The following is a 15,780-nucleotide window of genomic DNA, read 5'->3' as shown; positions in this document are numbered from 1 at the left end:
GAGAGCTGGCGGTGTACAGTCCGCTCGAGGGTTTTGGAGAGGAAGGGTAGGAGGGAGACAGGACGGTAGCTCTGGAGGGAGGTGGGGTCGAGGGTAGGTTTTTTGAGGAGGGGAGTGATAGAGGCTTTTTTGAAGGCAGAGGGGAAGATGCCAGAAAGTAGAGAGGTGTTGAGGAGGGAGGAGATGAAGGGGAGTAGAGCAGGAGCAGCAGCTTGAAAGAGGTGAGTGGGGAGGGGGTGCAAGGCACACGTGGTGGGTTTGTGACCCTGGAGCAGGGAGGAGAGGTCAGAGTCTGAGAGGGGCAAGAAGGTGGAGAGGGAGGGCGAGTTAGTAGGGGATGTAGTGGGTGTAGGGGTTGGAGCAGGAGGGGGTGCGGGGGAGGGAGAGGTGTTAAAGAGTTTGCGGATATCTGAGATTTTAGAAGAGAAGAAGGAGGCAAAGTCGTCAGGGGAGATAGAGGAGGGAGGAGGAGGGGGGGGAGGGTTTAGGAGGGAGGAGAAGGTAGAGAATAGTTTACGTGGGTTGTTAGTGGAGGCTTGGATTACAGATTGGAAATAAGTACATTTAGCAGAGGAGAGAGTAGAGGAGAAGGAGGAGAGAAGAGTGCGGTAAAGGTCTAGGGCAGCAGGGAGTTTGGTTCTCTTCCATTTCTTTTCAGCAGATCGCAGTGTGATTCTTGCCGAGCGGAGCACAGAGGAGAGCCAGGGATGGGGAGGGGAGGGGCGAGCAGGTCGGGAGGTGAGGGGACAGAGGGAGTCGAGGGAGGAGGTGAGTGAGGAGAAGAGGGTGGAGGTAGCAGAGTCTACGGAGAGTTGTGAAAAGGAGTCGATAGGAGGGAGGTGAGAGAGAGCAGTGGAGGCAAGGACAGAGGGGGAGAGAGAGCGGAGGTTACGGCGAGAGGTGACACTGGGGGTAGGAGGAGCAGGGAGAGGGGGGAGAGACAGAGAAAAAGAGATGAAATAGTGATCAGAGAGGTCCAGGGGGGTGACAGAGAGGTTGGAGGGGCAGCAGGCCCTGGAGAAGGTGAGGTCCAGTTGACGGCCAGCTTTGTGGGTAGGAGGGGACGGAGAGAGACAGAAGTCGAAGGAGTGAAGGAGAGGGAGGAATCCAGCAGAGTGGCTGGGGTTGGAGAGATGGATGTTGAAGTCACCCAACAGGACAGTCGGGGTAGACAGAGAGGGGAGGGAGGAGAGTAGATAGTCGAGTTCATCCAGAAAGTGAGTGAGAGGCCCAGGGGGGCGGTACAAAACAATGAGCAGGAGTTGACAGGGAGAGGTTAGTTGGACTGCATGAAATTCAAAGGTAGTGACAGAGAGGGAGGTGAGATCAGAGGGGACAGAAAAGAGTAAGGAGGGAGAGAGGAGAAGACCCGTCCCACCTCCCCGTCCGGTGAGACGCGGGGTATGGGACAGGACGTAGAGAGAGGACAGGGCAGCAGGAGTAACAGTGTTATCAGGGGACAGCCAGGTTTCAGTGAGAGCAAGGAAATCGAGCGAGAGGTGGGAGGCAAAGGCAGAGATGAAATCAGCTTTGTTAGCAGAAGAGTGACAGTTCCAGAGTGCACCAGAGAGTGTGCGGGAGGGGGGGAGAGGCAGAGAAATGAGGTTAGAGGGGTTGGAGGAGCAACAGCGGAGGGAGGGCAGAGGACGAGGACGGGAGGACAGAACAGGGATGTGAGAGACAGTCATAGCGGGACAAGCAAGACAAAAGGCACAGTAGGAGCAGTGGGTTGGAGGATACAGACCTGACTAGTAGATGGCTTCTTCCAGAGCGCTGGTAGGTTCGGATCTAGTCGAACAGCGTCTCAGCGCAGGCCTCCCCTCGCTCGACTCCCACAGCTAGACTCCCAGCTCTTTTGTTGAGGCTCTTCTGTTGGCTGGCGCTTCGTGCTGGCGCTAAAATAAGCTGCTTGAATAAATGTTGTTACCCCTGCTTGGCAAAAGAACCAACTAAACTGTGTGGAAACCAATCAAATAGCAAAATCAACTGCTAATCAATTTAGCCACTCACCTGGTACTAATCACACACAAACTCAGCCAATTCAAACACCACCTTACAATGTCACCAAATGTAGTAGTTACAATTACAAAAGCAGGAACTTATCTATCTGCCTCTCTCCCTGGTTCCCTGTAGACAAACCCTATGTTATCTCTAACCCTAATACAAATTAAAGGGGTCTTTGTAGCCAAAAAAGTTTGACTGCTCATTTCCAAGCCATCAGAGTTGAAAATATCCAAGCACCTATTATAACACCTTCAAATAAGAATATATAACACTTCAAAAGAGAGAAATACTCACAATATCTCACAAACGTGGCCCATGACACTAATAGAATCAATAATGGAGCAGAACCTGTCTCCCGGTTCTGTGTACTGTGTACTTTTGCAACTACTATTATTTCCCACTACAGCGGTTGGGAATGTACAAAGTTTCTTAACTCTTGTGATGTGAACTTTTACTGCTGCAATGCAAAGCTCAGAAGGTTTCATTGTTCATTCGTGGCCCTGGCCCCTAAAAGTAGCAACAACATTTAAAGTGTGAGAGGGAGAAAGAGAGCTGGAGGGAGAGAGAGAGAGAGAGAGAGAGAGAGAGAGAGAGAGAGAGAGAGAGAGAGAGAGAGAGAGAGAGAGAAAGAGAGAGAGAGGAAGGAAGGGAGGGAGGTGGAGAGAGAGGGAGAGTAGGAAGGTAAGTTCATAGGCTTAGAACTACTCTCTGTTTTACAAGTTTGGAAAACCTTCCTTGGCCAAGGTATTTGGAGGTCAGATCATGCTGGGATCTCATGTAAAAAGTGCTATTGTTAACCTTCAGAGCTGAGGTTTTAAGGGAACATGGATGTTATTTTACCAAACAAACCCTTGCGAAAGAGGCGCATTAGAAATGCGTAACCTTGGCCAGGAAAATCTTACCTTTCTCGGGACTGCTGACAGCAAGGGAAACTGTCGCACTCAGAGACCTTGCTTTCATTTCTACACCAGTCAGAAAAAAAAAAAAAAGATTTTCCAAATGTTGGCAATCACTTGCTTGGAGGAGATTTTACTGACGTATACATTAGCCCACTGGAGGGCACTGATGAGGAAACAGTAAACCTGGTAGGTACCTACTCACCTTTACAAACCATTAGGAAGGAAAAAGGACCTTTCCAAACATTGCAATACAGCTCCGTAACTGTACTGTCCCTGAATGATCCCTCTCAGTAGCAGATATAGTGGGTGGATTTCATGGTTCACATTGTTAATTGAAACGTTCCTTATCCTATTTGCCGTGAGTTCTGTACACACTTTTCATACAGGTTTTGTCCCTGGTACCACAGTCATACAATACTCAGTTTCCACCAGTCAAATCACTTTACCCTTCTCTTTTTCAGGGAAAAGAAACAAAATGATCCTATGAACCTAATTCTGTAATCCTTACCCCCCCACACCAGTCCTTTCGCCTCCACTTTCCTTTTAAGAAACGTTTAATTACGCCTGGACACGTCTGTTGTGCACACGAAGAAGAAGAAGAAGAAGAAAGGATTTTGTGTGCAACTGAAAAATCAAGATGTTCTTGTTCTATATGGCTATACAGAAATAGTATTTAAGTTAGAGATGAACTTTACAGTGAAAAGAAAAAAAGGATTAACTTCATAGACGACTGAGACCAAAGAACACCATTTCTGATAACACAGCACTCCCTTGCATACATTGAATTGTTAATGAGGGAGGTTTTGCTATAGGCATGATTCATGTCTGAGGCAAACTTTGTCTCAACCCAATGCGGGAAGTGCAACCAGCTTCATGTTGCAACAGACAGGCCACTGATTGCTCCCATCTCTCTCCCCCCCCTCTCCCCTGCAGATGTTTGCAAAGATGTTCAGCCACGAGGCTCTGGAGAGCTACCTACCGAAGATCCAGCAGGTGATCCAGGACACTCTGAGGGTGTGGAGCAGCAACCCCGAGCCCATCACTGTGTACCGCGAGTCCCAAAGGCTCTCCTTCCACATGGCCGTGCGCGTGCTCCTTGGCTTCCGCGTCTCGGACGAGGAGATGAGGCACCTCTTCAACACCTTCCAGGACTTCATCAATAACGTCTTCTCCCTGCCCCTTGACCTGCCCTTCAGCGGCTACCGGAAGGTGAGCCTCCAGGTTCAGGCTATGGGAGAGCCCGAGGAAAAAGTCCTTTGACCCATTATTGCAAACCTTCCAGGGCCTTCTAACGTCCTTTGTTTATCAAAATGATTCTGCTGCGAGTTGCACAATGACTGCTGTGTGAATGTTGTTGTAATATTAAAATGTAGGATTAAGGATGCACAAGGTGTGTCTTTGAAAATAAGGTATTCTTAGTTTTAAAATAACAGGCTTTGCTTATACAGTTAGGATAAAAGTTGGTTAGGATATATATTTTTTTTAATTTAGATTGACCAGTTTTTAGTTTTATTTATTTTTCCCCAATTTAGAATGTTCAGTTATGTTTTTTCTCCTCACTGCAGTGAGTCCCCACACAGCAGATGTTCTGAGGGTGTGTGTGCATCCTCAGATCTCACAAGCCTAAAGCCAGAATCGCTTTTACACTGAGCAATCCAGAGCAGAGGTGGGCGGGCTACCGATCCCGGAGAGCCAGTCCTGCCTCTTATCCACTCTGAATGTGCTCGGTGTCTGGCCAGTAGGGTTCGCTGTGAGGAGAAGCAATCCCTGCCGGTTTCCCATCCCCTACCCTAGGAGCATAAGAGCCAATGTGACGCCTCCCTCGGAGTCCCCAGCAGGCAACATCCAAGCTGTGTGACTCATCCTGCACTCCCAGTGGCAGCGCTTTAACTGGATGAGCCACTCTGGGACCCCTAGTTACGATATTGTTTACCGAAATCTGTTGCGTATCAGAAAATATGTCCGTCTATGTCCCACACTTACATCTCTTTTGTACTGACGGTGACATATGTCACGATGATACATCTTGATAATGGTGATACTGATTTTGAATATACAGCCGAGGCAAGGCTAGTAATACAGTATGTTACTAACATAATGTTATATGCGTCAAGCTGTTACCATAATTATCCACCATCAGAACTCAACAGAACGTTTTGCTTTGAACAGGAATGTTTGTGCGTGATGTCAGCTGTCCAGACAGGAGACGCATGTGTTTCACTGCGTGTGTTATTCTCCTCCAGGGTATCCGAGCCAGGGACACCCTTCAGAAGGGCATTGAGAAGGCGATCAGGGAGAAGCTGCAGAGCAGCCAAGGGAAGGACTATGCTGACGCTCTGGACATCCTCATTGAGAGCGGGAAGGAGCATGGCAATGAGCTGAGCATGCAGGAGCTCAAGGTACACCAAAGGATATCTGTAGGAAAATCAGCTGCAAGGAATGTTTAGTCAAATTTGTACAGACTGCTGTTACAGTGAAGTTGGAATGCATTTACGATGTGGTTATAGTTTACAATGTGGTCATGGTACCTCTAGACCAGTGGCATTCACAGTTCATCCCATTCCAGGACCTTGTTCCAAGCAGGTTCTCTGGAACCTGGTTGCTTCAATTGAATACTTTAAGGAGGTTCCTTCATCTTTGTTGACCTCTGAATTTTGGCTCAGATATTGAATTTATTGGAATGAATTTGCCCGCATACAGTAATTCTGCTTTGAGAAATATGTTTTATTAAGATTAACAAACAGAAATGTTGCCCTTACAAGCAATCATACGCATTAGACCTTCTTCAAAGTCTTTCTCTTAATTTAAACTAGTATGTGCAAAATTAATATAAACAGTTTTGCCACTTGCACATACACATTTCAGCATGATCTTAGGAGCCTACTGATGATATCATCTTCAAAAATTGTTTGTATTGCAGCCTTTTTGTTAAATCCCTCAAAACTTATTTCTTGAACCTACAGTATATAACCTGTAAGAATTGTTGTATATTGGGTCCTTGAGAGGCTCACTTGGTAAAAGCAAGGCCACGTTGTGTTCAGGGTGAGTCATGCAGTCGGGAGTGCAGATTTGTGTCCTGGCTGTGCTAAGTCGGCAGTCTTCGCTGGGGATTCCAAAGGACGCATTGCATTAGCACTGGGTTACCGAGGCAAAACCAGCAGGGACTGTTTCTCATCATCACACTTGAGTGGACTCTACTGACCAGGTGCCTGGTGAGCTCAGGTGACATCTGTTTTCGAGTTCTTGGGTGTAAAAGAGGAAATTAGCTTGGTCGTGGGATCGGAAGACGCCCACTGAACCTTCAGTTCTCAAGAGCTGTTTGTGGAGTCGCTGCAGTGAAGGAACGTAATTGGATATTCTAAATTGGGAAGAAAATCAGGGGTAAATTAATTTTAAAAAATGACCGCATTGTATACAACTTTTGTATATGACTGTATATACTATACTAGCATTTTTAAAAAACAACTGGACCATCTTCCTGTTGTGTAATTTAAAACATTAACAAAAAAATGGTTTATAAAACACAAGACCCACAAGGCTGTCAGTGAACATAGTTTTCAAAAGCGTTTGTGAATTGTTTTCAGGTTTGTCCTGAAACAAGTTCAATTTCGCATGTGTCATCAGTTCTGACAACACAAGGGACTCTGTTTGCATGTAAACACAGCATAAAGATTAATTCCTGCTAATACTTTCACGAATAACAACCCATTTGGATCAGAATTCTCTTAGAATTAAGGAATTGGGTAATACCATTGGCAGATAAAGACTCTTAGCTGTTGTTTCTCAAAACCAAAACACAAGCGAGATTTCAGAAAACGTGGAAGTAAAAAGTGTACCTCAGTAAATCTGCACAGTAATTCAGCATTTTTCCCTTTCAATAACATATTCGTCATTGATAGCAATACAAGAGTAAGATTTATTTTAAGAAAACTTGGCACAAGCAGTTATTTCTTATTTGTTTTCACCACCACAGACAGGAGAAATATCCACAAATGAGTCGACTTGTTTCTTTCGAAGGCATTGCACTGCACTGGGTGTGCTGATAATACTGTATGCTGCTCTGTTTGATCTCATGTTCAAGCTGAAAGATTTATTTCATACATTTTTCTATGTAATTTCATAGAAGATTTTAGAAGGGATATCATGAACCTGCAGCAGAGTATGATAAAAATGGCCTTGTCAGCGTAGTTCCTTTTAAAAGTTTGCCACAAGTTTTTTTTTTTTTTATCTGCTTTACCATACCTCTCTGGGCTTTACAATGCTTACCTATGCTTGACCGTGCTTTATTACATGTTGCTATGCTTTTACTAAGGTAATAGTTTTTAAGGGTTTCTCCACTCCCTGTAAGGGAGCTTAAATGAGAATGGTTAAAGAAGAATCTGTATTTCCTGTCCATGGTTGTACTGTACAGAGTATACAGGTTCACAAAATATACAGCGATAACGTGATGATAAGTAAAACTGCATACTATCTGGGTTTACATGGTATACATGTTTCCAAAAAAAAAGAACCTTTATTTTTGTTCAGAAAAATTATGCACTTGATTCTTAAAGCTATTCCCTGTAATATGTTGAAATTTTTGGTAACACATTAAGGGGCTAATGTAAGGATACGTGCAAAATGATATTGATATAATATTGAAATGTAGAAAAGAGCACGGAATTGGGAGGGGATCTGGAATGCTAAGCGGGTGCAAACATCACCTGGTTGACTATCCTTCTGGTGACACCGACAGCATTGACTTTCTCCACTGTAGAAGACCATATGGCCTCTTTAATAGCATAATTGATGTTGGCTGGGGCTTTTCCAAAGAAATCAATTTCATTATTATTTATTATTATTTATTTCTTAACAGACGCCCTTGGACTCTCATCCTCCTCTGAAAACTTTTCTTTTCTTTTCCGTGCACCAAGAGGACTTTGCTGCCCTTCCTCTGACATCTTTTTTAGTTTGGTTTGATTTTCGTGCTCCACAAATGTCACAGAGCGCCTACTGCTCTCTAACTCACCTCACCTCTGGGCTGTAAGTTCGGCCTCTAAATAGCCCGGTGCACAGGCGGCACCTAAGTGTCTCAAATATAGTAGAGCTACTTAATAAATACATGTGAACTTGCACATATTTACAATGCTATTATTCATAGTTACAATGTACTTACATCTTTTTGCACAATATATGTAAGTACACAATTGTACCAGAAAAGGTTTAGGGATAAGATTAGGGTTATGTCGTGCAAAAAGATTCACACATTAAGTACATTGTAACTATGCATAATAATATTACCATTTTTTTTTCTGGACTGAAAAAAACACCAAATACAATTCTAAAGCAAATAAGAAATAACTTAAGACTTTTTACAAGCCCTGTAAATGACACGTTCTATTTCTGGTCCAGTTTTCCTTTATGAACAAATGAACAAATGACAACTTGAAGTAAAAGTCAGAATCTAGCCCTATATCTCCAAAATAGTATAGCTAATATAAGACCAATGGGGGGTCTGGAACAAATCAGGACTGAAGATCCCTCTTTCAGGGGTTCTTTAAAAGTACCCTGGATATGCCATAGAACCTTTTATACATTCCACATGGAACTCTTTTGCGCTAACATTCTGCCCCTTCCCTCCATTGTCAGGAGTCCACCATTGAGCTGATCTTCGCTGCCTTCGCTACCACAGCCAGTGCCAGTACGTCTCTCATCATGCAGTTGTTGAAACACCCTACGGTGCTGGAGAAACTGCGTGAGGAGCTGCGGAGCCACGGCATCCTGCACAATGGCTGCCTGTGCGAGGGAGCGCTGCGCCTCGACACCATCTTCAGGCTCAAGTACCTGGACTGTGTCATCAAGGAAGTGCTGCGACTCTACACCCCCGTCTCAGGTGGCTACCGGACTGCCCTGCAAACCTTCGAGCTTGATGTGAGTCCAAACAGGCATTCTACATGTTGGATTTATTGCTTGACGTGATTTGGCTCATGCAGCTTTTAAGCAATGGGAATGGATGGTTTATTCAAAGTGACAACATTTGCACAGGACCGAAATTATTGAAACGTGAATTAACGAAGGCGCAGGGTACTTGTAAAGTCTGACAGGATCACTATAGTAGTTGTAAATCATACAAATTTATATGGAATGAATGTTATACTTGGCTAATATTTGCTATCCAAATGGGTACTACTGCTTACAGAATATTGCGGCTGTTAAGGAACAGTCCCTGCTGCTTTTGCAGCCAGAAAGTATTTTAGCACTTGTGTCTCATCATTTACAGTAACAGGAACAGCACTGACTGTGTCTGCCTCTATCTGTTCCTCCTGCCAGGGTTTCCAGATTCCTAAAGGCTGGAGTGTGATGTACAGTATCAGGGACACCCACGATACGGCGTCGGTCTTCAAGGACGTGGACACCTTCGACCCAGATCGCTTCAGCCAGGATCGCAGCGAGGACAAGGACGGCCGCTTTCACTACCTGCCGTTTGGAGGGGGTGTGCGAACGTGTCTGGGTAAGCAGCTGGCTAAACTGTTCCTGAGAGCACTGGCCATAGAGCTGGCCAGCACCAGCCGCTTCGAGTTGGCCACCAGGACTTTCCCACGCATCATCACTGTGCCCGTTGTGCACCCTGTTGACGGCTTGAAGGTCAAGTTCTTCGGACTCGACTCCAACCAGAACGAGATCATGGCCGAGACAGATGAAATGCTGGGGGCCACTGTCTGATCAGGAGGAAGAAGGGCATTCTGAGAAAAGGATCAAAACTCAAAAACAAAAAACTAATAAACAGTGCAAGACAAAAGAAAAACATCCTGGACTTGCTGAATGCTAACTTCATATGAAGAGAAAACACAAGCAAACATCATGAAGCTGCCAAAAATGTATAGATTTCATTTTTTATATATCTTCGTGAGGAACAATAAAAGAAAAAAGTATTTGCAACTATGTGGGGTTGGGGGTAGGTGGAAACTAATACTTCACAACCACAGAGAATAAAAGCAGTGATGAAAAGCTAAAACACACCCCTTTGTAAAGAAGAGGTGCCAATCTATGAAATAAACGAAACAGGGTGAAGAAATACTAAAGGACAGGGAACGAGAGACAAGAGATTAACGAGAGGAGGAGAAAGAAAGAAAGAAAGAAAGTAAGAAAGAAAGAAAGAAAGAAACAACAGGAAAACACAGGGTCACATAATGGGCAAAAAGATGTAAGGGAAAAAAGGAAATGGGAGACTTGGCAAAGGGGACCTGAAGTGATAATAAGAAGTCAGGGAGTATATAATTGAAAGTAAAAGACCTTACACAGATGCGCTGATTTTTCAGACTAAACCATATTACCTGACTGTATAGACTGTGATGGATTTGATTTGTTTTGCAGGCAAAGCACTTTGGAACATGATCTGTTAAGTCATCATCTTTATATTCAGTAAGAAAAACACCAGAGGAAAAATCCTATACTGCTTGTAAAGTCCCTTGGAGAGCTCTTGGTATTAAATACAGGAATGCTACAAATATATAAGTAATCAAATAACATGCTGTATAAGGTTACATTGCTTTCGCTAGCTGAAATGTCTTTAACAGGATCTTAAGTTATTGATCAAATATGATAAGGTCATTAAACAAGATATAAAACAAACCAATCCCACACAGAAGGGTAACTACAGGCTTTAAAGAGCTTTATAGTTGCAGCACACTAATATAGTTCTGGGAGACGTGTCAGTAAATCTTAAAACCAGCTTACTTAGGGTTCCTAAAGGATTTTTCTACTAGCGTTGCCCCGTTTGGTAAGGTTATACTCTACGTAAGACGCAACAATGAGATGAGAACAATATTGCATAAACAGAATGCAGACATAAACACAATGGCAAGAAAATAAGAAGCTGACAATAAGCTGGGTAAAATTACTCCTGTTTTTTTTATCACAGTGCAGTTAAAGCCATGGTCTAGTGCGACTACATTAGAAGGCTTCATTATTTCTACACTTGTATACCCCACTGCACATGGGAAAAGCACATAGTCGTGATTGGTTGAAATGATGGACAACTCAACCAATCAGAGCTGTGACACCAATAGCAATCAACCAACTCCTTTGAACAGCCTTCATACCAATTCTCATTCGCTACACTGTGAGGTGCCCATGTTGAAAAAAACAAATAATAATAATATAACCAGTATTAAAAAACAAAAAAAACAATAATAATAATAACAAAAAAAATTACATACATTTTTTAAATAAAAATCCCTTTAGCCGAATTTGAAAAGGATAAGACATTTAGGCTCTATCAGTACAATATTTTACTTTTTTTTTTTTTTAGACTACCAGTACCAAAACAAAATCTACTCTATTCTATTTGAGTTCCTTTGGTGCCCCCAAAATGAACTGAGTACACCCAGAGTTACAATAGACAGGACTACCAACAACATCTGCACAATACCTTATGGGTTCTCTATGCACCGGGCCTTGCTGACCTGTGCTCCTGTGGCTAAATCCTTTAGTGCAAGGCCTTATGGTCTTCATAAAGAGCCCAATAATGAATGAAGTACACTCATAATGTCTATGATATTCAAGGACTTGGGATCATTGTATATGTCAAAGCAATGTAACCCCATTTTAACCCAGTTTTATTGCTAGCTGATTTCATCCAGAGGTTCTCAGCATGTTATGCTAGACCTCGACAACGAAAGGAAAAGAAAGGGTGAATAAAATCTGATTTTTGTAGATTTTTTTTTACATGCTGCTAAGAAGCCATTCATGAAAGTCTCTGTGCAGATTTGCGTTGATACGTTAACTACCATTATTTACACTGTAGTTATTACAGCATAGTTGCTGGTTTCACTACATGCATATGTAACATGTGGAATGTATGCTTTACAGTGCAGTTATATGTATAATTACATTGTATTTAATGCCTCTTAAAGTGATTTTTTTTTAAACAGAATAATGAAAAAATTAAGTGTTACAAGAATTTTGTATCTTATACAGTGTTGGCGAGAAACATCATGCTCTTTTTTGTCCACTTGCATTGTTCATCGGTAGGCCACTAAAACATCCAATAGGATACCTGTGCTGCCTGTTCCCTTGTCAGAAGAAGCGGGTCTTTGTAAAGTCGACAAGTGACACCAGTAACACTGAATTTAGAAAATTCTTAATTTTCTGAAATTAGAACTAGGACTGTAAAGGAGCCCCAGACTTGCATACAGCTCGCCAGCCAATCAGCTGAAGCCATCCAAGCAAGCACATGCAATATGGGATTTAAACAGGAGGCGCAGAACTCATGGTCCTAATTTAAATCGACCACTGTTTAGATCAATAGAAAATACATTCCAGTGGCTATTATAAGCATAGCCACTGGAATGTTTAAAAGGTTCTGTGACATATCCATTGGTTTTAAAAAGGGGGGACTTGCACAGATGGATTCAGTTTTTAAAAGAAATTGCACGAGGGAGATTATCCGATGGTGTGAAATAATGTACTGGTAATCTGGAAGGAGAGCCATGGGGAGTAAAGGGGAAGACACAATGTTGCCGTCAACTTGGACCCATGTTAACAAGAAGTAGACTTACATGTTCGTATTGCCTGTCTTTCTAATAACCTATTATTATTATTATTATTATTATTATTATTATTATTATTATTATTATTATTATTATTAATAGTGTTTTAAGTGCTATTTTTGTTATATTTCAAAATAGAGATTTAGTATAAAGACATTTGTTTGGTAAATATTGTTTTATTTAGTATAATATTGATTTCTTTATATTGTAAACAGTGTTTAAATGTTAATATTGTTTTTATTACGTTCAGTTGATATTAATTATAAAAGCACTTGTGAGTTTATGTTAATATTTGGTGCCATGTGACCATGTGTTATCTATATTGTGGTTAGGTGTTTTTTTGTGTGTGTGTTTGTATGTAAATAATATTTTGTTTCTGTAATTTACTTAGTTAAAATATGAATGTTGTGTTTTTTGTGATCTTAAAAAGTGTACTTCACAATTTTAAAGACTCCTATAATAAAAAAAGTTAAATGCATATTGTGTCTTTTGGTCTTTCTAACATGGTCTAGGTAAACCAAAGGGAAAGACCACAAAGTAAGAAAAAAAAACACTTTTTAAGGAAGAATACTTTCTCATTAAATTAATAAATAAATAAATAAATATATAAATAAGGAACCTCATAACTTTAGTGCACCAACCAGCAAGCTCTATTACAGCGAATTACCATGCCAACATTCAGATTGAGAGTCTAGCTGTAAATAAATGTGAAAATTTGAGATTTGAAATGTTTAAAATAACAACAAAAGGTACTGTCTACCAGTTTATAATGGCAATCAAACACTGATCATTGAGCATTACCTTGGTAGTTGATGTTGTCTATACAGTAGCTTTCAGACACTAATGACCTCTAATCAGTTCTGTTGCTTAAATATAACCTGTGATCAGAACCCAGTTAGTCACTCCATGGCAGACCACAGTGTATATATATATATATATATATATATATATATATATATATATATATATATATATATATATATATATATATATATATAATACACACACACACAAACGAACCTTTTAATCAAAAATACACAGGACAATAAACTCAAATAGCATACATTTTAAATCACTTTTGTCTAAATTCAGAGGAGGCATGTTGTATTGCTGGCATTTTCAATGTATTACTGTATTGCTGAATACCAGAACATATTTAATGCATACTGATAACAAAAACTAATAAAACAATCCAGATAGCTGTGTAACATGATGCATTGTCTTGTAGTAATAGTAGGAAATCTTAGATACTGTACATCTCTGTTCAGTGTGGTCTTAGGAATCATAAACCATTACCTTGGAAATTTCTGAATGAATATGCAACATTTTTTTTATTTTTTTATTTCACAGTCACAAAATATACACAACGGATGAATTGTATTGAAAACATCTTAATGAAGTGTTTTAAACCCTATACTAGTGTGTTATATTGATCCGTCCCTTGCTACAGAGAACATTTCACTTGTATTTTTCCCTAACAGAAAGAAATCCTTTATCATTTATAGAACACCATTATAACATTTCTAATTAATTAGATTGCTCCGTTGTTGTAGATTATGTAATGATATACTCATGCTTTTGGTTTCTAGTCTAAAAATAAATACAAATCCATCACTACAGCAACCATGGATACTAATGCAGAGAAGACAGCAAAGGAAAAAATCCAAAATGTCTAGAATAGATGTATTCAAGTAACTGATATGAAAAAGCAAAACAAACAGTACAAAACACATTTGCAGGTAATTTCATGTAAAGTAATGGTGTAAAATATCAATGATTTGATTTTAAGTGAAGTGATCTCAGCGGTAAACATTCAACATTCTAAAATGAAGCATGTGGAATGTTTATCTCCTCCTAGGCGATGCTGAAAAAACAAATCATCACTTAAATGTCCATTTAAGGAATATTGTGTTTACTGCTGTTCTCAGGATTGCTTGTATTACTGTATGTCAGATGGAGGCTGGCCGCAACCCTGCAGCCTTGTCAATCCCAAGCAAGCCACTGCACATGTAACAGGGAGGAGGCTGTGCACGAACTGACGACCTAGCATCACACAACACTACACACAAAAAAGGATCAATTCCCCCGGTCCAATGTGTTCTTCAAGCTCATATTCCATTATCTTGTGTCACCCACAGGGGTAAGCACAGTCATATGACAGTGCACCCTGCAACACTGCCCATTATAGGTAGGTGCTGGAGGAGAGAACCCCCCCCAATAAGATTGACACTTCCTTAAACCACTTTATTCTGTTCTGAATGTTAAGAAAGGGATACTCATTCTTGAAGCGGCTTAATTTGGAACGCTTTTGTTTAAATATTTTTTTTTATTAAGGTTTCAAAGTATACTGTATACATGTAATATTGTAATGCATTTCTATACACTCATAGAAAAGAAAATGAGGACTGTTCACTAACGCATTTGAAACTTCCTTTACCTTGCACGACCAATACAATATGCAATTCTAAAGCTCATTCAATATAAGAACATAAGAAACTTTACAAACCAGAGGAGCCATTTGACCTGTCAATGCTTGTCTGGTTCCAAGTTACTGGTTGATCTCAAAAACGTTTTTTTCAAGTCAGATTAAAGGATCCCAATGAATCTGCATCAACAGCAGAGCTAGGTAACCCATTCTATACCCTCACCACTCTCTGTGTAAAGAAGTGTCTCCTGCCCTCTGTCATACTATATGTCTGTATCCACTTCATTTTAAACAGTGTCATCTGGTCTTGGTTCTGTGCTGCTCTTGAAATATTGGCTAGGGTTAACTTTGTCAATTCCTTTTGAGACTTCAGTCAAGTTTCCCAAATTATTCTTTGTTCTAGGCAAGATAAATTCAGTTCCGTCTACCTGTTGTCATAGCTCATTCTTTTAAGCCCTGGGATTAGCCTGGTTGCTCTTTGTTGGACTCTGCATTGTGTGGACTGAACACATTATTCAATACAACCCCGTCATAACCTCCTTTGATTTGTATTATACACTTATGATGATGTCTCCAAGCATTCTGTTTGCCTTTTTGATTACTTCCTGACACTGTCTGGTTGCTGACAGCGATGAGTCTGTTACAACACTAAGGCCTTTAAATATACACAAATATAAATAAATAAATGTACACAAACTAAAATCTAAACTCGAAATCCAAACCACAGGGTATTATTATAGCATAAAAGAACGGAATGGCAGATAAATGAAAAAAAGCAAACACAAGACTTAAAAGCAGGAACAATGAGTCTAATCCTCTGGGGAACCGTCTAAAGTGATACACTTTCCTTGATTAACCCACTACTAAACATATCCTTATTGCAGGATTACTTTGGAATTCGTTTTTCTCTAAAGAGAAACTT

The 15,780-nt window shown here is 40.9% G+C and overlaps 1 protein-coding gene across 2 annotated transcripts in view; it reads left to right on the top strand.

The window, feature by feature from the left end:
- Positions 1–12,911, top strand: part of LOC117409199 (cytochrome P450 26B1-like) — a 28,725-nt gene extending 15,814 nt beyond the window's left edge. For both annotated transcript variants that reach the window (XM_034014838.3, XM_059003712.1), the window contains exons 3-6: positions 3,837–4,112; positions 5,147–5,302; positions 8,532–8,813; positions 9,213–12,911. In XM_034014838.3, coding sequence (XP_033870729.1) covers positions 3,837–4,112; positions 5,147–5,302; positions 8,532–8,813; positions 9,213–9,605 — 1,107 coding nt within the window. In that variant the 3' untranslated portion in view covers positions 9,606–12,911. The remainder of the gene's footprint in view (positions 1–3,836; positions 4,113–5,146; positions 5,303–8,531; positions 8,814–9,212) is intronic.
- The last annotated feature ends 2,869 nt before the right edge of the window (positions 12,912–15,780 follow it).

Source organism: Acipenser ruthenus, chromosome 2, assembly GCF_902713425.1.
Source record: "Acipenser ruthenus chromosome 2, fAciRut3.2 maternal haplotype, whole genome shotgun sequence".
NCBI classification, from domain to species: Eukaryota; Metazoa; Chordata; class Actinopteri; order Acipenseriformes; family Acipenseridae; genus Acipenser; species Acipenser ruthenus.
The sequence above is the reverse complement of the archived record's forward strand: the minus strand, read 5'-3'. Positions and strand labels throughout refer to the sequence as shown.